Source organism: Gambusia affinis, linkage group LG17, assembly GCF_019740435.1.
Source record: "Gambusia affinis linkage group LG17, SWU_Gaff_1.0, whole genome shotgun sequence".
Lineage (NCBI taxonomy): Eukaryota > Metazoa > Chordata > Actinopteri > Cyprinodontiformes > Poeciliidae > Gambusia > Gambusia affinis.
Genome location: NC_057884.1, coordinates 350687 through 374969, shown reverse-complemented (window position 1 = coordinate 374969; position 24283 = coordinate 350687). Strand labels below are relative to the sequence as shown.

At 38.8% G+C, this 24283-nt stretch overlaps 1 protein-coding gene across 3 annotated transcripts in view; it reads right to left on the bottom strand.

Annotated features, from left to right (window-relative positions):
- chd1 (chromodomain helicase DNA binding protein 1) overlaps nt 1–24283 on the bottom strand; it is a 79203-nt gene that overhangs the window by 5062 nt on the left and 49858 nt on the right. For all 3 annotated transcript variants that reach the window (XM_044144099.1, XM_044144098.1, XM_044144100.1), the window contains exons 26-33: nt 20019–20157; nt 15328–15478; nt 10465–10587; nt 10234–10377; nt 9933–10145; nt 9698–9829; nt 3962–4140; nt 3710–3809 (exon numbers count right to left, since the gene is read on the bottom strand). In XM_044144099.1, coding sequence (XP_044000034.1) covers nt 3710–3809; nt 3962–4140; nt 9698–9829; nt 9933–10145; nt 10234–10377; nt 10465–10587; nt 15328–15478; nt 20019–20157 — 1181 coding nt within the window. The remainder of the gene's footprint in view (nt 1–3709; nt 3810–3961; nt 4141–9697; nt 9830–9932; nt 10146–10233; nt 10378–10464; nt 10588–15327; nt 15479–20018; nt 20158–24283) is intronic.

Below are 24283 nucleotides of genomic sequence, written 5' to 3'. Positions count from 1 at the left end.
GGTGATCGGGCTTTTTCCCAGGAGCCCAGCCGGGCTCAGCCAGAAGAGGAAACATGTGCGCCATGATAGGCGCCAAAGGTGGTCACATGCAGTGTGTGATGGGTGGCGGCCGAGGGAGGGGACCCTGGCGGTCCAATCCTCAGTTACAGAAGCTCTTGGGACGTGGAATGTCATCTCTCTGGTCGGGAAGGAGCCAGAGCTAGTGTGTGAGGTTGAGAGGTTCCGGCTAGAAATAGTCGGTCTCACCTCGGCACATGGCTCTGGTTCTGGAACCAGTCTCTTTGAGAGGGGCTGGACATACTCCAACTCTGGAGTTGCCCACGGAGAGAGGCATCAGGCAGGAGTGTACGCCTGGAAGTTGTGGGTTTACCCCAGTGAACAAGAGGGTAAACCCTACAGGTGGGCGGACGGGTCCTGACTGTTGTTTGTGCTTACGGGCCGAACAACAGTTCAGTTCATTGTTATGTGATCAGAAGTTCTTAGTTCAGAGTTTTAAGTTTGCTTCCCTTTTGGAGCTTTTCTCTGTGATTCTAAATTGCCCACAAGTCACTGAGAGTCTGGATTATTGCAGCTCTACAGCTGGACGCACTGAGATTTTCCTTTAAATAAAAAAAGAAAAGAACAATTATTGTATTTGTATTATCCAACCCTCTTTACTATTAACAAAATTGTGGAGAGAAGAAAAAGTTATTTTGTGCCAAAACATCTTGTACATAGCCACATCAGTGTGAGTCTGCTCAAAGGGCAGTCAAAGCCCAAATCTTATTGGTCAGTTTGCTTTTTCTGTGAGCTAAAAATGATGAGCTTTTTACAGTGCGCGGTTCTGGTGGATCGCCGGTTTATTAGCTTTTTTTGTGGTTTCCCAAACTTAAAAGCTGCCGGTCACCCGCTAGCTGACACCAGCAGATGTCGAAAAATGTCCGACAGATCGGAAGGTACAAAACTATCACTGCACCTGACCTGCAACAGAACACAACCACCTCTCCAACGCGCATCATGTGCGCGTCGCACAAAAGCCGCACAAACCTAAACCACTAAAGCAGCAAACCTTTTTTTCTTTTTAACACAAACTATGCTAATTAATAAAGACATGGAAGCGAAACCTACCGTGAGATCCACGGACAGAGGAGGATGTAGATTCCCAGGTTCAGGTGATGTCAGACATCCAGAGGAGGAGAAGGTGAAGCAACAATGTTTGCTTAATTGGGGAACGTTTCAACTAGATTTAATTGTTTAACCCCCAGTTTTAGCGTGACGCTCAGGAAGAGCGGCAGATGTCAGTTAACTGGTGACCCATCAGCTCTCCACTTCAGGAAACATCAAAGAAGCTCATAAACCGGCGACCCGCCAGAACAGACACGGTAAAAAGCTCCACAGGGATCCAAACCGCTCTTAGAACTACGAGACATTCAAATTCTTGTCATTCATTTTTAGCTTACAGAAAAAGCGCCAAACCGCCAAATAAACAAAAGTAAACTGTCCAATAAGATTTAAGCTTTGGCTGCCTACCCCTACAGACTCAGACGTGCGCTACATACAAGATGTTTTGACACATTTGGTCTTTCTTTTCTCCACAATTTTGTTAATTGTAAAGAGGATTTGATAATAAGACTTTCCTTTAAGAAAAAAGCAAAAGAATAATTTCTGAAATTTTTCAGGTAGGCAGAGTGTGTGCAGCCGTACAGCTGCAAGCGCTGCTGCCCCCCGATAAAATCCTGCAGGCGTCTGTGCAGTTCTGAACTTTAAAAATAGAAAAAAGTTTTAGGCATAAAGCAAATTATTTAAAATTTTTTTTGTAATTTCCTTTTTTTTTTTTTTTAAATCTAAATATAAACAAATGTTATTAATTCAATGTAAAAGCATTAAATTAAATAATTTCTTTCCGAGGATAACTTTTTACCTTCAATGCCTAAAGATTGTGCTGACTGATTCTAAAACCTGTGTCTCAAAAGCTGTAGGACGAGTTCAATTAGATACGATGTCAAAAAAAGACGAGGTGGCGGTTTTGATCCAAAATGGTCAACTTCCTGTTGGGTTTGGACCATGGCTCCAAGAGACTTTTTTGTATGTCCTGATATAATATACATGTATAACAAAGTAATAATTGTCGGTCAAAGTATGGTTGGGGCTGATTTTTGAAAATATTCTGGGGGGCGCTGTGGAGGAATTAGGCCACGCCCACCAAATATTGGACTGTATTCCTGTCAAGGGCAAGGATTAATCTCTGTGAGTTTGGTGTAGCTTGGTGTAGGGCCAAACGTATGGCAACACCGTCACCTGTCATTTTGCTGCGCTGCCATTGCCACCCCCTCCAATGAAAACTATTTGTGCTTTAAATCAAGTGAGACCAACTAGTTATCTAAAAGAAAAAGTAAACGTTTTAATTTTTATTATTACTTAGAAACTGTGGAGTACTCCTATTCAGGGTTGGTAGATAAGTATAAGTATCTAGTTTATTTACTTTGAATAAACATTAATAGCTTTTTCTTCTTTAGCTCTTTCTTTTGGTTTGTTGTTTTGATTGTATTTCCTTTTAATTCTTGTAAACCACTTTGTATTGCCTTGTTGCTGAAAATGTGCATATAAATAAAATTACCTTTATCTCACCTCACATGTCTTCAGACACAAGATCATGTTGATTAGCTCAAGGAGGTCAGATATGGAGCTTTCCAAGTAAAAATAGTCACTTCTTGTTCTGAGGGGGCTCCTGACCCCCACTGATGTCATCACATAAGATGACATCAGACTATAATGACATAGGATCATCAAACATCCAACCAGGGTCACTCATGCCAAAGTCGGTGCCAATTGACCTTCTTATGTGAAAGTTGTAATGTTTCATTTGCTTTGGCGAGTATGCCAACTTTGCCTCACTCCTTGAAAATATATGAAAACTAAAATTTTTTTCAGAACTTTTAAAGCCCCACCCCTTAATTGCATCCTGACCAAAAATGAAGTTGATAGTTTAAAATCCCTAGGAGGAGTTTAAGTTCAATGTGAGTAAAATTTAAAAATCACCAAAAACTTTACCTTTGACCCAAAATGGCCAGCTTTGTCTACATTTTAGGGGATATTTTAAGAAACTTTTTTTCTTAATTTGGGGGCGGGGGATCTACCCATGTAACGAGTTTCTGATCTTGAACTACGGTTTGTCCTTTCTCACGTTAGGGGGCACTGTAGAGAACCTTGGCCACACCCACTTACGATTCCTCTGGATTCCGAAAATGTTAGTTGTGTGACAATTTAGAGTCAAGTGTGGTCAGTTTTTGAATATGCTAAAGCCTCCAAAAAGCCAATTCATTTGACGAAAGCATAATAAGGAACGGAGCAATTACAATAAGCCTTCACAGTGTTTTCACTGCTCGGGCCTAATGACAATGAATTTACAAAGGGCTTTCAAACAAAGCACTGCACATTTACAAGGAGACAAAAAACTAAGTAAAACAATGCAAATAATCCAATGAAACAAGACAACAGGATTCAAAACAGACAGCACTGAGTGAACAAGTCTTTCTTAAATTTGCTTTAAAGACCTCCACAGAACATGTCTGTGCAATCAAGTCTGTTACTTCCAACCATGGTCAGACCAAAACAGGTCATTTGGATGACAAGTGAAAAATCTTTAATAAGACAGATCCTGTTACCTTTCTTTTTAAGCATTTAATGTTAAGAGGAGAAGAATAAGGTTTAATTCATTGAGTATACATACTTGGGCATTTTCTTGTCTTTTCTTGATTGCGTGCTTATAGAGTTTGTGTAGTTTTCTTGCATCAAACTCTGTGAATTTAGAGACAAATATCCACAGGTTCCTGTAAAACAAAATTAATGTCATGTGGTTCAATGACTTTAACCACTTTGGTCAGAATCTGTAACATACTATCAATTAACTCTTGTCCCTGCATTGAAATTTATCATAGTATTTTGATTTGAGAAAATCAACAGATCCAATGTAAAAACTAACTTTCTCCATTGCTTGATCTGATCAGGATTCGAATATTCCTTCAAACACTGAGTGATGTGGTCCCCAATCTTTATGAGGCATTGCCTGGTGTGCTCCAGCTGCTCACGCTCTGACAGTCCTTTCTCTGGTCTGTCCAACTGCTTCAGGGCTGCTTTTACTGGACGCATTCTCTCTTTACACTGCAACATTAAACAGACACTTCGGTCAAGTAACAAACACAGGTACGATCATATACATGTCAAATCAAAGCTTTTTAAGCCAAATCTACTCTGTTAGACTTTTGTCTTGAATCTGCGTTATTCTGTTTAAAGCTCTGTTCGGTTACCATGGAATAAGCACTAGGATTATTTGGATGCAACTGTGAGCAGCAACTGCTTGTGTCTTTATGAATGTTCCACGAAACCTATGTTATTATTGGAACTCTCAAAAAACTGGGAAAAGTCACAAAGGCAACCATTTTGTTTTTCTTTCTTTTCCTGCAGACCAGTCACTGAAAGGCTTTCAATTCTTTGCCTTCACTGTGTGGAGCACAAATACTGAATAAGTTGATGGAATAATGACTCCTGTAGACTTGTATAACAAAAGGTTCTGTCTATATGCTGGTACAAGAAAGTATATTTAGGCAAGGCTTTGTAGTGGGACCAATTTGGTTAAAAATTTCTAATTAGCGCAATTGAAAAATATTTGGGGTTGCACCAATCGAAGGAAATGTGTGAATAGTGAATAGTCCGTTTCTTTTTACTCTGATCACCCTCTTACCTCCTGTTAGAGGAGTAAGAGCCATCCACTTCTCTAAAAGGGTTCTAAAGTTTTCAGATGATACTACCATAATGGGTCTGATAATCAATTATGAGACCCTGCACAGAGAGGAGATCCATATGCTTATTGTTTTGGGTAAAAAGAAACTAGATTTTCCGGCTTGTGTTTTGACTGGTTATAATAAATGAATTTTTGACTCAAGATTTATATCTGAGTACTCCTGCTCTAGACTCTAGAGTAGGGGTCTCAAACTACAGTCCTCGAGGGCTGCAGTCCTGCAACTTTTAGATGTGCCTCTTCTGCACCACACCTGAATAGAATAATTAAGGCTCTGGAGAACTGGTCTACACAAGGAGGAGGTAATTAAGCCATTTCATTCCAGTGTTTTGTACCGGTGGCACATCTAAAAACTGCAGGACTGCGGCCCTCGAGGACTGGAGTTTGAGACCCCTGCTCTAGAGGGACAATAAATATAACCTTCGCCCTTTTGGCCACAGATCATAATTAGCTGATTTCCGTGAAAAAGTGTATGATTGGTGATTGCTGATCACTGTCTCTTTTGCTGATCACAAAAACAATCACTTGCATCTCATACTTCGCAGCCCGGAGAAGCCAGTGTATCTTCCCCTTTCTTTCACATTGCATAAGCTCGCGGCAGCAAATAAACAATGTCATGTGGAACTTTGCGTATTGCGACACAAAATACATCAACACAAAAAATTTTATATGACATTTAACAAACAAGCACTTGATGGAACATGGTTATATCAAGGCTCAATGCAGGTAAAAAAGACATCCGCAGTGGTCAGGTAGCAGGTAAAACAGCTCACAACTGCCAACACTCACCTAAATGAGCACGACAGTCAGAACAGCAAGCTAAACAATAACCCAAAAATAATTTCATTCTTCAAGCTAGTGTTGTAGAAGGTTGTGTTGTGCTCTTGCGTTTGGGCTGCTGCTACACATTACTGAGATGCAATATTTCACAGATGTAGCACCATTCGCGATCCACCTGACAGTGAACTCTCGCTCACACTAAACATCTCCTTAAAGCTGCAGCAGGTAACTTAAAAAAAGTTTTAACATGTACATTAAAACTTTTGCTGTCCTAACATGAGATAATCTGTGGAAAAAAAATCTCTGCCTCCTCCATGTATTCTGCAGAATTAATGCTCTGTCAGAAATAATCAGAGACAGCACAAATCAGCTAGCCAAGTGTTACATGCAGTGGTGGCTGCATGTGGGAGTTCCCCCCCAATTAGGTTGCTGCTGAGCTCCGGTGGGTTAAGCAGGCCCAGCTGGTTTCACTCTGCCTCTTGATTAGCAGAGTATAAAGCTAGCTGGGAAACTGAGGTTCAGGGCCTCTTGGCCAATTGGGCAGCATGTGTGCTGCAGCTTGGTGATACCTGTGTTGGAGGATTCTTCTGCTGGAAACCCTGGTTTTGGTTGTCATTCTCCCTCTTCTTTCCTTTTAGGGTCTTATTTTTTCATCTTTGAGATGTCTTCCCATCACACTTAAACAATAAACCTTTAACCTTACCCTCCTGGTTTTGTCTCCTCATTTTTTCCTGGGTTTATCTATTGTTACAGCTCCCCTCCCATGACCCCTAGACTGCCCTGGGGATGTAACACCAAGCTATTGGGCAGTTTTGATCTAGTAACTTAGGGTTGTTTATTTTAATGCAACCTGCATTTGACTTTGAATGAATGTTTCCTTTTTTACTTGACAATACTTGATATATGCAGTGTTGAGATTTTCTTTCTTATTTCACAAAGACATGTCGTTCCAGTGTCTTTGTTACTGTGTGCTAGCTTGAAGTTACTATTGTAACATCTTCTTCAATCTGTCTCTGGATCATGTGTCTCATCTTCTTTTTCTGGTAAATCCCCCAGAACAGTTAATTCTCCTTCATTCTTCTGCCCTGTACCTGCTGCCGCAGTCAAACTTATGGTGACAATTAATAATAAAGTTGCACCCATATGGAGGCTTTTAAGCATTTTTTTCTGTGGCCCCTTGCACTTTTGAAGTTTATCTGTTTAAACTCAGTTCTCCTCAACTCTGGTCAGCTCTAATAGAAAAAAATTTGCTAACCTTACTCGAAAGGGAGGGCGGGTTGAAAAATGTCATTGGATTAGCCTGCCATTTATCTAGAAAAGCAACCAATGGACTCTTGCAGTTGATAAAATTTATTAGCAATGCTCTTTTTTGGTTATGACGGCCCTGGCCCGTGTTATAAGTGGGCGTCAGTCTACCAGTACACCAAATGGCCAGTCTATCTGTTAGTCTATCTAGCAGTATATCTATCGAGTCTATTTGAACCCTTTCATGCATAGAGGTCACTACAGTGGACAGTGATCGAAAAGCCATTTTCTTGTGCTTTTTGTGGATTTTTATGTTATAAATGCACACAGACCACTGAAGTGGATACTAATGCATCATAAAATACACTATCAACTACTGGCCATCAGCTGCAAATGCAAGAAATAATTTTTGTTAAATCCAATATGGCTGACAGACAAAAAAGCATGCCGAGAGACCCTGTCCCTACTTCTACTGTAGATAGTGGCCCCCAATCTTTTACCACCATGAACCGGTCAAGGTTTGGCAACTTTACTGTGGCCTGGGGGTCAGGGAGGATTGTGCAATAAAATTCCACTACCGCTGGACTTAACTGTGGAGGAAACAGCAGTAGTAGCAGGTACATTAGTAGTAGCAGGGGACCCAGACGCAGTAGAACAGAATAGTATACATGCTGTCAAATTAGCATGTATGTTATTCTGACAGCGTATAATTATCAACAGAACATCTGTCTTTTGCACAGTGCAGCAAATTGAGCGGCTCCACCCACCGTCATTTATCCAGCGCCTTTCTTTTTGTTACATCTTTTATCACTTAAAATGAGTCCACAAACTATCACTACTGTTTCTACATCATCGTCTGTGTTTTGTTTATTCTAATTCATATATTGTATGTTGGGGATTTTATGGGATTTTCTTTTGGAATCGGGATGTTCGTGAGTGGAATCGGTTCTTATGTGGTGTGTTGCTCCTGCTGTGTGGAAGGTGGATGGAACCTGTTGGACTTTTATCGGCTCCTGTGTGGTCACAGAAGTGTGGAAAATCTGCCGACATTTCTAAAATCGTGCCATGTGAACCAGACTTAAGACTCATAAGCTCTACTCCTATCCTCTCGTCTCGACCACTGCCCTAACGCTTTCTGACTCTGGTCGCTATGGCAATGTTTACATATCCCTTCAAAATAAGACACAGATGCACCACGAAAACAAACATTTTACTTTCATAAAAATTTGAACTCTTGATAGCAGCAAATTAATGGGAGCCCTGAACTTCTTTATCTGCAACAAGACGGTCCCACCTGGGATTGATGGAAGACAATGACACCCGAGGTGTTGCTTATGCTGCCTAGTCTCTATGTAGCAAAGCAGTTTGAAGGCTTCATTCCCTCATTAGTGAACCGGTCACTGCACATCATGCAGAGCTCGGAATATGTGAATCACCTACTGGGATAAATCCATTCTCCTGTCTCTTCTCTGGGCCTTTTCCTTTCCCAAAGAAACTTTACAAAGACATCTGATCTGTTTCTTACTCATTTTGCTGCTTCTGGGCTCAATGTTGGTGGCAAGATGTAACCGAGAGAATTCGGCTAAAGGATTTTCAAAATAAAAGATCATCCAGGCTCAAAAAATACATAAAACGGAAATATTTAATTATTTCTTGCGCGACCTGGTACCGATTGGTCCATGAACCGGTATTGGTCCATGGCCTGGGGTTTGGGGACCACTGCTGTAGTTGTCTACAAGTAAAAATCGTACTGATGTATTTTTCAAATAGCAACTTGGTATTTGGAGAAAATTCCAATTGATCACCTAAAAAAAATACTTTTTGTTTTTCCCTATCTATTACAGCCCCTGGCCTCTTGAGGCTGTGCAGGCTCCTTTTCTTTAGTTTGTTATGCAGGATCAGCTGTGACAGCACCCCTTCTGATTGGCTGCCTGGAAGCTGCAGGAGCCACACCCCATTGGATCAGCAGAGCATGGCAAGCCAATCAGATGTTTAAGAGGTCCACCTGCACCATATAAAAGGCCTGGAAATCATTCCTCCAGTGGGGCAGCTAGTAGAAAGAGGTTTTGTAAAGCTGTTCCCCAACCTTTTGTATTTTGCTACTGCTTTGGGCAATTTTGGAACTTTTTTTGCTTGGTCTGCTATTGCAGTTTGCCTTTGTTTGCTTTTTCAAGCTAGAAGCTTGTGCTAGGGAGGTTTCTGGTGCTCCCTTTTGTCTTTTCTTTCGGGTTATTTGAGTTTACTTTGGCTTGACTTGTTTGGATACTATGTAATTTAATTTACACTTAACATTCTTTAGTTTGTTAGTTCGCCTTGTTTTTTTTAATTCCCTCTTGTATTATTTGGGTTGAATTTATTGTGTCTTGGTTCTGTGAAACCTCCTTTGTTTGTAATAAATCACCTTTACATATACTTGCTATTTCTCTGGACATTTTTATGTTATCGCCCCTGAACCCCTAGACTCTGGGAGTGTAACACTATCTTTTTTTATTCCTTTAAAACATTGGAAAAAAATCCTGACACAAAGGATGATAATTCATGCATGAAAAAGTTAATTTCAACTGTGACTTCAATAACTTCTCACAATAAGTTGTCTGTTTAGTAATGTTGGCTATTTTTACTGAAATTTTAGATGTTAAAAACAATTTAGTTTATAAATCAAAAATAATGAGATATTACTGTGACCTAGTCTTATTTTCAAAATCCAGTTCATTTCTCATTTTTAAAAGGGCTTATAGGTTCACCCACTTGAATAAGAATATTGTGATAAGTAAAATCTGCTATCCTATCCTCTTGTGTCAACACATGCTCTTTACTTCACTATTTTAGTGAAGTAAAGTAGTGAAGTAAATACAATGTGACTGAATAAGACTGAATAAGCACTGATCAACATACCACGCTGAAAGTTCTTTGGTCTAATTCCTCAGATTCCTCACATACTGGCACATTATCTGCAGTATATGTCTTCTGAACAGATAAGTTAGAAGCTCTCTTTGTCCTTTCTCGTACTTCGGTTTTTACTTCAATCTGATGAAAAGAATTTAGAATCAAAGTCAGAGAAAAAGGTAGATTTTTTGAATTTATAAACAAAATGTAGTTGTTCACTTTGTCTTTAGACAACTTTTATCACCTTTTCTCCGTTGTCATCCTCCATTTTCTGTACTGGCTCCTTACTCTCTTTAATGTCACAGCTTTCAGCCTCCTCTTTTTTTCCCTCTTTTTCTTCACAGTCTCTCTCCTCTGATGAAGAAGCTTGATGCTCATGATCCTCATCATACTCGTCCTTTCCCTTTAATTTGTCTTCTTGAACATGTTTGGTTGGAGCCCTCCCGGTTGCCATCCTCTAAAACAGTAAACCATGTTACCATACCCATAAAAACTAAGGTTTAAGGCAGTAAAAAACAAAATAGGCAAATAGGATTCAAGTTTACCTTTTCCACATCAATTTCATTCTCATCATCGGATCTCTTGTCTGAAGTCAGATCGGAAGATGGGCTCTTGATCACATCATCCCCCTTTATTGACTTCAGAGTTTTGCCGATTTTCCTTCTTGGTTTCTTCTTCCGTGAATTAACCTAGACAACATACAAAAAGTTCATTTATCATTAAGAACTCTAACAGGTCTTAATGTGGAAGAATAAATCGATGAAAATGAGACCCACTGTTCCAGTTTGTTTCTGTGCTTCTCTTTTGGCCAGGTCTTTGCTCAGTAATTTGATGAGGTAGTCTGCTCTGGCTTGGAGCTGCTTGGCTTGTGGCTTCTTGTCAGGATCATCTGGTAGAAGCTGGATTACAGTTCAAACAACACCGTTATTTTTATTAAAGATGCATTTATTTACAGATAGAATTGAAACCACGATGTGACTAAACTTAGGTTCATTTTCACAGATTCTATTCTTTGGGTTAAACTCATGAAGGAGGTGACAGTCCATCGTTATATTTCCAATCTATTACCAAAATTTATGTTCTTGATCCAAGCCCTACCAGTAGAAATTACAAAAAAGCAATTTATAGAGTGGGATACAATGCTTTCCAAATTTATATGGCTAGCAAAAGAGCAGAGAATCTGACTTAAAACAGTACAGCTCTCAAAAGAAAAAGGGGGCATGAATGAATCCACATTTGAAGAATTACTTCTATTCTGCACAAATTAAACCAATAAACTTTTGCAATAAAAACTATATTGCTTGATGGAAGGATATTGAATTAGCTCTTAATTGGGATCCCCCTCTTTAGGCAGTATTGGGGAAGTAAGATTTAGAACAGATTCTACTCAAAACTGAAAATCCTTGGTAAAATTCCAATTAAAAATCTGGTCAAAAGTTAAACAGGAACATAAACTACATTAGAGGGCTGAAACGATTCCACGAGAGATTCGAGCACCTCGATTATTAAAATTCCTCGAGGAAAATTTATCTGCCTTGAAACTTCGTTAAGTTCTATTTTATTATTTAGCGTACTGTGTTCCAGCTGGGTTATTACTTGCGTTGCCCAGAGCTCTCACTTCCACCTGAGTGCTTGACCAAAGCTAAGTGTTAGCAGCATGACGTCCAGTTTTCATGTTCAACCTGCAAGGATTTTATTGATTGATGATAATGTCTGAGTCTTTGTCATTTTTCGGGGAACTAATAACCATCCTTAAAATGACTGGCACGATGTCTGGAGTACGGTAGCTTTTCTCCCCCTGGAGCTGCTGCCTAATGGCGGTTCAGAGCGAGGAAGATCGCTGAAGGTGTACCTGGCAGTACGTAGCTGGTAGATGTTTCCGTGTGTGACGAACAAAGGTGTCAAATTCCATCGCCAACATAAACATAAAAGCTATAAATGTCTGGGCAAGGTGAGCATTCATCTATTAAATTGACTTAAGATAAATACAAACTAAAAGCTGGAGTATAGACCTTTTTTAGAAGTGTATTTGTGAGCCTGCCTCGTTATTATTGAATTGAATATAACTTCAGATTTTTGTATAACTTTTCTTCAAGCTAACTTAGAAGTGAGCTATTATTGTTATAGGTTAATTTTCTAAACTTCAGAAAAGGTATTGTTAGGGAAGCTCAAATGTGAAAAATTGGAATGATGTTGATATGCAATGGTAATCCTACTGATGTTAGATTTACCAATGTTTTATCTTTTTTATCCAATTACTCGACTGACCTTAAGAATAATCGAGAGATTACTCAATTACTAAAATATTTGTTTACAACAGCCCTACTACATTATAACCTGAGAATTATAAGATGGTGTATTTATGACCCGGATTTTAAACCAAATAAAATTTTTATACCGGATTCTGTAATTGGTCATCTAAAGGTATACCAACACATTTCTCGTTAATGGATAAAGGGCAAATAAGAGTTCAAACACTTAAAACAAGATTTTTATAGATATCTTCAGGTATTTCATAATCTTAATCAGGAAATTATTAGACATCTAGATGAGCAGGAATCAGTGCTTAATGGAATACTAATGGCATATCAGGTCCATTCCAAAAAACGTATTATGTCATGGCTATACAAAGGACTTGTGAGTTAAAAACATACATTCAACTTTATATGTGAAAACAAAGTGAGAAAAGGAAAGTCAAAAGAAAATCACAAAAGAATGGCACAGTTACTGCATGACAGTGAGTGTCATGCAGTAACTATACAACTCATATTGTACATGAATACATATTGTATTTCTTAGATTTTTTATAACACCGAAAAATAAAATTTCTTGCACTAGTGGTGAGCCTAAGTGCAGCAGGCAATGTGGAAACAGAACCCAACCACTGGCATATATTTTCAGACTGTAGTGTTATTAGACAATATTGGATATAAATACAGAAAATATATTGAAAATATCTTTAATATAAGAATACCTTTTAAATTCACCACCTTTATTCTGGGTAAAACAGAATTTCTATCTGACAACACAAAATATCTGTATATTAACTACAGCCTGTACAAAACTGTCACCAGATGCTGGCTCCTCCCTGACCTCCCTAGTCCTACCCACTGTAGAAGAATGGAGAGTGTGTTAATAAAATCAGATGGAAAAATTAACATTCTCAATCTGTCTTCAACTGAACAAGTTCACTATTCTATGGTCTAAATGAGTGTCCAATGTTAACCAAACACAATATGCAAGAATGTTGGATTAATACTTAGAAAAAAAAGATGAAACATCTTTCAGTAAGTCCACATGTAAATGGTAAAGGGAACAAAATTTATAATTGATCACAGACTGGAACTGTGACCTTCAGGTGGAATCAAGCTTTTGTAATCTCAATGGTTCAAAAATAACAATAATACAAAAAGATATTTAATATACTTATTTTGTTAAAGTATATCAGCTTCGGGCCGCCCCATTTATGTGCGTCAGTCTATACGCCAGATGGCTACTTCTCCCCTGGACATGAATTCAAACTGAACACCGTGTTTTTTTTCTGTTCAAACTGCTAACCTACCACAATGGCAATTACATTGCTCAAATTTACATGCCTCTTCATACTTTTTTCATACTTGCTAATTGCCATGGTTACCCACTGTTGACTTGCTGTTTTACATTAGCCAGCATATTGTCAGCATACTTTAATTGTTTATTACAGTGTGATGAAATAAGTTATGCTACCAAATTGACATTAACAAAAGATATATTTCTTAATTATCCAAAAGCATTACATGGAGCAAGTGGAAAAAAAAGAAAACAGAAATCAAAAGTGCAGCATGCTCAATGAGGCAATGTGAAGTGCAGAGACCATGTCCTAAAAATGAAGCATGTTTGTTCAGCTGTTGCGCCATGCATGCTAGTATGAAGAATTGCTGCAACATTAATGCCTCAATGCAATCAACAGTCCACTGTCATTTCATTTATGTCTAGGAGTGAATCTGCAAGTCAGCAATTCAAAGCTATAGGGTGGGTTTCCCAAGCAGGCCTGGCGGCATGGGCGGGCATTGGCTGCCCACAGTGTCAGCCGTGCTCCCCTCTACTGAAAGCAAATTTTCATTTTTACCTCAGAGTGACCGTCTTTCTGATAGTCCTATCTTGATTTGATGCAGCAGAGGCTCCCGCACTTTCTGTGTCAGAGCCCGCTGCCACCTGCACTTTTTTCAACCGCTACAACTGCATAATTTGTTGTTAACATGTCATAACGTGTTTTTCCGAGCCGCATTTAAATGTAACATGAGCGCTAAGACGCTCGTGCTGGGTTTATACTTGTGCGGCAGCAAAGGAGACCTGCTGCGCAGAGCTGCTCAGGGGTGTTAGAATCATGGCAGCAAACCAGCAAAACGCAAAGAACTTTGCCCAGTTTCCCCCCAAGCTAACCGAGTGAGTTGACTAAAGCTGTTCAATATAGGTAAAGTTAGATAAAAGATGACTAGCTAATGCCAATATATCACGTTGACCTTGTTAACAAGAACAAGATACTAATTTTGTTGTTATCTATGTTCAAAAGTGGGTAGTACTGGTTACATTTACCTTAGTAACTTTTCTTACTTCACTAATATCATTTTTACTCTTTCTAGATCATACTGATTTTGTATAAAGGAATGGACTTCAGAGATTGGAAACAGATTTCTTATGAAAATCTGAGTATAATCACTCAGCATTATAAGCATGTCAGTGTTTATATTCTTACTGTTTATTTTTGCATCAACATGGTTATTTTATTAGAAATATTACATAAAGGTTTGAGTATTTATTATTAAATTAAACCTTGTTTTACTGTCATATAATCTGCCCCCCCAATAAACTCTTCTGAAGCCAGGGATTGATCAGTTTTAATAATAAACTGAAATTGTGTAATAACTACAGTCACATTAGAAAGTATGTAACTGACTTTGACTCTGTATGACTGGTCTTGACTTTTTCGTCAGTGAAAATCAATTTATTCCTAAGACCCATGCCAGGATTACTGAACCCGAGGAGCCGGGATAATTGTAGGTGCACTAGTCTGATGTTTGGGCTACCAGGGCCTGTTTTTTCTTCCTTTCTCTCTTTTTTTTACCCTGGTGTCCAGACATGGCAGTGGGTTGATCAGATAAGCTTGCTACTGCTGAGGTGGACAGTGGTCTATCTCCACTGGAAATTTTCTCTTTTATTTCTTCCTTTTTCCAAAGAATCAATAGACATAAAATGTCAATGCACTCAGTCAGTGGTGTTCAAAAGATGGAAAATAGGAAGAGCAAAGGTCTTATTTTATTTTTTAATATAATATAATAGGTTATGTTATGATATATAATTAGATCATTTTAACATTAAAGTCTACCTTTTATTAAGCATGCCAGTCTGAGGGATGGAACTACGGGGCTGAAAATGAGTCCTATTCTGGGCCTGATAAGAACTCTGAACAGAGAGAGTCATGAGAGTCTGTTGATAAAGTCACATGGTCTCAATAGAATCTCCTTGACAAGGAGGATTGGAGGATTATCAACTCTGTTGATAACACACCCATATTATTTAATATCTGTCATATTTCTGTATAATATCCTGGCCTAGTAGCCTGTCAAAGCTAAGACAGCATTGAGATGATGTGAACTTACCTTGTGTGTGAGATTTAGGTCCGGGTCCATCTTGATCATCTCCCAGCTGCCATATCCATATTCATAAATTCCTATGAGAAGACTTGAATCATCCTCCTTTCCCCATTCAATGTCAAAGTGCGCTGCCTTCGAGTGACATGGAATCATGTACCTTTACAATTAGAAAAAGTTCAGGCTTAGACATACTTCTTGTGATTATGAATATGTAAAAAACAAACTCAGGTGGTGGTTGAGAACTACAGTATGCTATTTTTCAAATTCCTAGCAAAGTTGTCAATTTAGAGATTTACACAAGTAAAAGACTAACCACAGTTTATGAGTTCCTTTAGTAAACCAAACTTAAATGGGGGAATTTCACTGTCATGTCGAGAGCACACATTTTCAGTCTGAAAGCAGGATATCATGTCTTGTTCTCAAAACTTGTAATGCTTACACTCAAAACTTCTGCTTTCTTACAAATATCCACTGTGTTCTCCCATACCTTTCTCCTCGTACTCAAAAGTTCTCTCTCTTCTCAGATCAAATCTCTGCTTCCAAACCTCTCTGCTCGCTTGCAAATGCTCTTCTACTCTCTCACGAAACATAAAAGTATGTTTCGGGACCGAAACATACTTTCATCTATTGGCAATCATCACAGCCAATAGAATGAATGAAATATGTTGTAGATGGAAAGTGTTATACTGGGAACCTCCTCCAGGGTGCATTTGTTTCCTTCTAGTGGGTGTGCCTGTGTGGCTATCTATCTTTCTGTTGTATATCGATCGAGATAGGAACCACCTATATAGACAGACAGACATTAAAAGAAAACTGGTAAAATTCAACAGCCATTCTTTTGCAATCATGCCGTGACTCTTTAAAGTGTAACTAACCCAACAGTCACAGCTGAGTCAAGGGATGAGCAGAGGAGATGGGTCAGGGTATGATCAGGATGAAAGAAGCACAATCATCAACTTATCCACTTTGTCACTATGTTAATAAATGTTTCAGACTTCTCTAGAGACTTCTGTTTTTTTTTTTTTTTTATGTATCAAGGGCACGTCAAAATCGCTCTAACCATTTTCCCGTTGCTGGCTTATTAGATGGACACACTGGACACGTCAAATGCTCTACGAACCGAGACATGAAGGGCCATCGATGTGCCTCCACATGGATTTTGAATGTAAACCAGACACCTGACGTGAAACACGTTTGATGTGAATGCACCACAAGGTTCTGGCTCATTTATTATAGTCATCATAGCAACCACTAACAACTGACATAGCAACTGTCATGTCAGTCAGGTACAGATGCCAAATAGAAACCCTTTTCCACTGGCTCTACTTCAGAAACCCTGCTCTACTACAAAGCAGTCACATTTCCATAGACCAGGTCTTGTGCGAAATTCTGTTCCCTTGTGAAAATATGTACCTTGTATGTCGGGATACACACTGCAGCCAGCATTTCAAGGCATTTCTGATCAAATTCTCAGTAAAACAACACAACAATCATGACAAGGCTGTAATTGTCGCAGCACATTCATAATGTACAGTGCCTTGCCAAAGTATTCAGCCCCCTTGAACTTTTCAACCTTTTGCTGCTTTTCAGGCTTCAAACATAAAGATCTAAATTTTTTATTATTTTATGAAGAATCAATAACAAGTGGGACACAATTCGGAGGTGGAACAAAATTTATTGGATATTTTAAACTTTAACAAATAATAAACTGCAAAGTGTGTTGTGCAATATTATTCGTCTCCTTTACTTTCAGTGCAGCAAACTCACTCCAGAAGTTCAGTTTGGATCTCTGAATGATCCAATGTTGTCCTAAATGACTGATGATAAATAGAATCCACCTGTGTGTAATCAAGTCCTGCATAAATGCACCTGCTCTGTGATGGTCTCAGGGTTGTGTTTAAATCGCACAGAGCATCATGAAGACCAAGGAACACACCAGGCAGGTCCCAGATACTGTTGTGGAGAAGTTTAAAGCCAGATTCGGATAAAAAATAAAAATAAAAAAAAGGTTTCCCAAGCTTTAAACATCTCAAGGGGCACTGAGCAAGCGATCATATTGAAATGGAAGGAGTATCAGACCACTGCAAATCCAGCAAGACGCGACAGTCCCTCTAAACTTTCATCTGGAACAAGAAGAAGAAAGATCAAGAGATGCAACAAAGAGGCTCATGATCACTCTGGATGAACTGCAGAGATCTACAGCTGAGGTGGGAGAGTCTGTCCATAGGACAACAATCAGTGGTACACTGCACTAATCTGGCCTTTATGGAAGAGTGGCAAGAAGAAAGACATTTCTCAAAAATACCCATAAAAAGTCTTATTTAAAGTTTGACACAAGCCACCTGGGAGACACAGCAGACATGGAAGAAGGTGCTCTGGTCAGATGAAACTAAAATCAAACTTTTTGGACACAATCCAAAATGATACGTTTGGCGTAAAAGCAACAGCTCATCACCCTGAACACACCATCCGCACTGTCAAACATGGTGGTGGCAGCATCATGGTTTGGGCCTGCTTTTCTTCAGCAGGGTCAGGGAAGATGGTTAAAGTTGATGGGAAGATGGATGGAGCTGAATGCAGAACCATTCTGGAAGAAAACTTGTTGGAGTCTGCAAAAGACCCGAGACTGGGACGGAGATTTATCTTCCAACAAGACAATAATCCCAAACATGAAGCAAAACCTACAATGGAATGGTTCACAAATAAATGAATAAACTTGTTAGAATGGCCAAGTCAAAGTCCAGACCTGAATCCATTTGAGAATCTGCTGTTCACCAGCACTCTTCATCCAACCTCACTGAGCTCCAGCTGTTTGGGCAAAAATTTCAGTCTCTTGATGTGCAAAACTGATAGAGACAAAACCAAGTGACTTGTAGCTGTAATCGCAGCAAAAGGTGGCACTTACAAAGTATTAATGCAAGGAGACCAAATAATATTGTACGGCCCACTTTGCAGTTTTTTATTTGTCAAAAAAGGTGAAAATATCCAATAAATTTTGTTCCACCTCATGATTGTATCCCACTTGTTGTTGATTCTTCACAAAATATATATTTTTTTATTTTTATATTTGAAGCCTGAAAAGCAACAAAAGGTTGAAGAGTTCAAGGAGGCCGAATACTTTTGCAATACACTGTACCTTATGTTTACAAGGAAGATTCTTTAAAAAATCTTAAATAAAACAAATTTCAATATTGACCCTAACAGCAGACATGGCATTTCTGGGATACCATATTAAAAATATATGTTGAAACCAAACCCCAAAAGCTATTTTGTCCAGACTGCTGTCATTTTAACAAGCTCAATTTTTTGTACAGGTCCAGGAATGTTAAATAAAGATTTATTAGGTTGCAAAAATGCTTCCAAAGCTAATTTGACAGACGGAAAAAAATTATGATGATGATGCCCTGGGTGGTTGCCCATGCTGCCCATATCAGAAACCGCCACTAAGCACATCTGCTAAAGCGCATCATGTGCGTGTCGCACAAAACCAACACAAACCTAAACTACACAAATACAGGTTGTCATGCATAGTCCCCACGTCCCTTAAAAACAGTGGATTCAATACGCTTTTTAAAATTATTATAACTTCCCACAGTCTTAGCGCGGCACTCAGGAGAAGCACAGTGGAGTGCGGCAGAGCACAGTCGTCTGCTTTACAGTTTGTAATACTACAAAAAAATCTGATAAACTGGTGACCCCGCTAGAACCGTGCACATGGTGAAAAGCTCAGGAGGCATTCACTCCACTGCTCTTAGAACTGCGGGAGACTTAAAACTCAGTTTATTCACTTTTAGCTAGTTTCACTACGTAGCCACATTTAGCTTACCGAAAGAGCGAAAGGTACAAGGGGCGACTGAGGCGAGGTTAGGGTAACCCTAGGGTAACCCTAAGCCTAACATCTGATGCAGTGGTGCAGAAAAAAATTACCTCTGCAACAATGTGAAGACCACCAAGAGGGTGGCACATTTCAGAAGGGACAAGGATCCTCTTCAGCATACATACTTATAAAGTATATGACAGTTAGTCTTCTTACCCTGTAAAAAGAGTTCGCTGCAAATCTGCATTCACACCGAAAGCTGATAGTGATTATTTTTGACAGTGCTATCCATCCATCGCCGGCCTATCTTTCCACATTAAAAGTAATACAGTAAAATGACAAGTTTGGTCTGCATCCTTGTATGTTTGTGTAGCTGACCGTGCAGCATCCTATGACCATTTATACAATGAAATGAACTAAATAGAAGTGATATTAGGAAACAAAGGACACAAAAACGTGACATAAGGAAACATTGTTTTTTTAAAAAGCATTTCTACATACATTGTTTTGCTTGTGATTTTTTTGACATTACAGTGGCTTGTAAAAAGTAGTCATACCCCTTCAACCTTTCCATAATTTGTTACATTACAATCACAAATGAATTGTGATTCACTGAATAAAATTCACTGGAATTGAATGTGAAAGATCAACACAAAGTGATGTACAATTGTGAAGAAAATTGTACATGACTCAACATTTTTTTACAAATAAGAAACTAGGTGTAATATAACATTCCAGTAAAGTTCAATTCCTAGCCTTTATTTGGTTTAATTTGTTAAGTAGTAACTGTTAAGGTTTTGATACTTCAGTGTGAATTACAAGGACAATATAATAACTGGCAAAAGGCGAAAGTCACTCAACATAAATTTAGAAACCTTACCTCTTTCTCTCCTCAGGGTCAGCAGGGATGGATTTGTGGAGTGGAGCCAGTTCTTCTTCATGGGAGATAACAAGCTTGGCATTAACCTGGACTCCAGAGATTCTAAATGTTGGCCCTTTCACTTTTCCTCGTCTGCCTCCTAAAAATTGTTGAACCATAATAATAATAAAAATGCATTCATTTCATACCAGAAGAAAAAAGTAATGCTGCCAAGTAATAGGTTGAAGTACGTACAATATAAACAGACGTTTTTTCCTCACCATCTGAAGTTACCGTATTTTCCGCAATATAAGGCGCACCTAAAAACCTTCAATTTTCTCAAAAGCCGACAGTGCGCCTTATAATCCGGTGCGCCTTATATATGGACCAATATTGAGCCACAACAGGTCTCACAACTACGGTAAGCAGCTGCCGACTTCAATTTACCCCATAGAAGAAGAACTCCAGAACTTTACATGTTTATTTTGTGTGTTTACAGCTGAACAAGGTTGGTCATATTGTGAATATGGACATTAACATTTGAACAATGTTGACTTATTGATATTGTTATTGCTTTGCACTATTTAGAGTGTTACTACATTGTGATTGCACTAACGTTTGATTTACTGTAACAGCCACTACTAGCGTCTATTCTATGCACCTTATATATGAAAAAAGTTTTAAGATAGGCCATTCATTGAAGGTGCGCCAGATAGTGCGGAAAATACGGTAATCAGAACGTCTCTTGTCTTAGGCGAGTTAAAAAATATATATATTTATATATACACATACATAATACACACACTCATATATATACAGTACAGACCAAAAGTTTGGACACACTTTCTAATTGAACTCAATGAGAAGATATATCCAAACTTATATATAGTTTTCCAAATTATTATGCAAGTGATATTTTCTCAGATTTTCCTAAATGGTCAATGCAAATTATGGTCAGTATAGTTTTCAAGTCATGAACTATTACAGTATAAATCATTATCTCTATTTTATTGGTGACATACAGACAGGAAGAACATGCTCTCATAGAATGACAGCCAGTGCAGTTAGTGAGAGGTTGATCAATCCAAGGTGAGGCTCAAACTGCTGCTGCACTTCTGAGTTTTTGAATAGGAAAATGCAAAAATTCAGCAATTTTGACAAAAAAAATTATCAGAATTGGTTAAGCTAAATAAAAAATAGGTACTTTATAGTACAAACCACAAGGTGAAAATAGCAATATAATCTTTACTGTGGTTAAAACAAGTCAACATTGTCTGCAAGCATTCACTGAATGTTTATGACATGTCAGATGTTTTCCAAATGTTCAAAGATAGGTGGGAAGCCACTGCACAGAAGATAATGGTGTGACAGACATTTTGTTAAAGTGAATTATAATAAAATGTTGTATACTTTTCAATAAAAATAATTCTTGTGGTGTTGCCATAATCAAGTTACAGGCTCCGTTTCTCTACTTCAGTCCACAAAATTCAGGGTTCACAGGTGTTCGTCAGTAAAAATAACTTGTTTCTTTGCTCCAAATTTTATTCCGCCAAGTACCACAGCCGAATAGACAACCAGAGAAGAAAAGTACAAACACGAAAACATAAACTCCTCACATAACAGTGCCCCTAGCGGATGGACATGTTATACAAACAAAACAAAGGAGTAACAATCTCCCACTTTTCTTAAAAAAAGAAAGAAAAAAAAATATATATATATATATATATTGTTAAGACTCACGACAAAGCACAGCCATTAGGGATTTTGTTAGAGCAGTTTCAACATGACAGAATGTGAAACATGTTGTGAATGAATTTACTGAAGAATCCAAAGTCCTTCATAAAGAGCCTTAAGGAGTGAGGTTGTGGATGCTCCCTTCTTTGTTAAACAGTCTGCGAGTTGGTCTTTTGTTTGAGACCACAACACTTGAACTTTCTTAGTTTGAATCAGCTCTTTAATTGAACTGATTTCCAGGCGTAACCTTTTTCTGCAACAAACTTAGTTGACTTAAGTGCATCTACAAGAAAAATTATCAGTCACACAGACTATAGGTGGAGGACAAGCAGTACTACCAGCACATAGGAAAAGCTATTGTGTGCTTCACGACCAACATTAAACTTTGACCTCAGGTCAGGTATGACTGACTCTGCAAACATGTGTGATCCACCCCGTATAAAATCATCAACATGACAAGTAAGTACACCAGTTACATTTTTGTGCTCATCCAGCCAATAGAAAACTGCACAGTCAACCTTAGACATGATGCTTCCTGCTTCAATCATGATGGTTTTTACCCTATTATACCAATACAGTGAACCATCAGCTAAACCATACACATGTTTTCTCAGTTTCCAAAGCACATCTGTGCTATTGGCCTCTGGGGGAGGTTTGATGAAAATGTCTCTGGACAGTTGCATACTTTGTAAAAAAAAACAGATTTAATGTCCATAGAGTGAAGTTCCCATTGTTTTTGACATAACTGCCACCAGGAGCCTCAATGACTCTGAGGCACAGGTTGGAGAGTCCTTTATTGAAGTTGTTTTCAGAAACTTGTATCTCCTCAAATCCTTGTGCAACAAGTCTTGCTTTTGGTATTATTCCATTTTCAGTCTCTTTCAGGGTGCAAACCAAACAAATGGAGGACAAGAAATTGTCCTTTGTCCTCAATTTCTTCAAACACGTTGTTCTGTTTCCAGCTTTTTATTTAATTTTCCTTTGCTTCATCAAACGACATGTCCTTACTCACAAAAACATCCTCGTGCATATCCATATCCTAAAGCATCTGCCTGGACGTGAAGATCGTCCAACTGTGACAGATCAGCTGATTCACTGTTGCCAGCCACTTCTGCAAGCTCAAGCAGCTCCAAGTTAAACCAGTTTTTGTATTTCCCAGTTGCTTTGCCAGCACACCCCAACACTTTGGCTTTTTGTGAGACACCCTCTACATTTCTGAATGTCACAATTTGACCTGTCATGATGGTGTTCCCATTGTGCTGTCTCTTGGCCTCTGCATTTTCAGGAGTAGGCAAAGGATAATTATCAGGATTTACTGCAATAGTGTTTCCTCCTACATTCTCTTCAATGATGTCCACTGCATGTTGTCCTTGATTGTTCTCCTCATTGCAGGTAATCTGAGGCGCTTCATTCTCATGAGTAACTTTTGTCAATCCGAGTTGATGCACTCTGACATAGGTCCCTCTGGGTCTAACAAAAACAACTGCACCATCTTGACCAATCACCACTCATGGTCCTTTCCATTCTGGACAATCTACTCTTCTGTAAGAGACTCTGTCTACAGTTTCATTTGACTCGTCTATGGACCGCAGCTGTTTCTTTAGTGCTGTGCGTATCCTTTCTGAACATTCTGCTTTTGTAAAAGTTTTTCTTGCAGCATGCAGGGCTGAAATGTGCTTGGCAACCCATTTGCTCCTGGTGGTGCCCTCTAGAGCTGGAGTTTTGTCTATTAATACAGAGGGCAGATTGGGATTCTGCCCGAACACCAGCTGATGTGGGCTGTATCCATGGACACTTTGCATAGAGTTCTTAGCCATCAGGGTCCAGTCCACGGCAGTGCCCCAGTCACATCCAGTACTTTCTTTGACTTTCAGTAGGATCGCCGTCAGAGTTTGATTATGGTGCTATAACAGTCCATTGCACCTGCTTACAGTCCACAGACTGTAAGCAGGTGTTGTCTTAACTTCAATATTAAAGTTCTCGGCCATGTCTCTCATTTCCTCGTTATTAAACTCACCACAATTGTCACTGAACAACTTTTGTGGTGGACCATGCACACTGATGCAATCATGGATAAAACGTTTGACTATTTCAGAAGACCTTTTGGTGGTAAAGACACTACCAGCACTAAAACGACTGATAACAATGTGTAGTTACCAAACCCCAGTTTCAAGTTTGTGCAGATCTACAGCAACTGTTTCATTGTATGTGGATGCCAATGGCAAGCCGAAAGCAGGTTTTGGTTTGGTATTACAATATTTTTGACACATTTCACACTGGTTCACAACCTTTTTCAGAAGGCTGTGACATTTTGTGTCCTTGTTGCTAGAATTAGTCAAAAGTCTCTGTTAGGCCTGTCACGATAGCAAATTTTGCTGGGCGATTAATTGTCTCAAAAAACTATTGCGATAGACGATAGTATGTACACTGATTTAATGGAAGTGACATAATAATGCCTACGATTTTCTGCCAAAGATAGATATACTTTATTTTCAAAAGAACATTTAACACTGGAACTGATAAAATAAACAAAACAACCAAAATCAAAAATA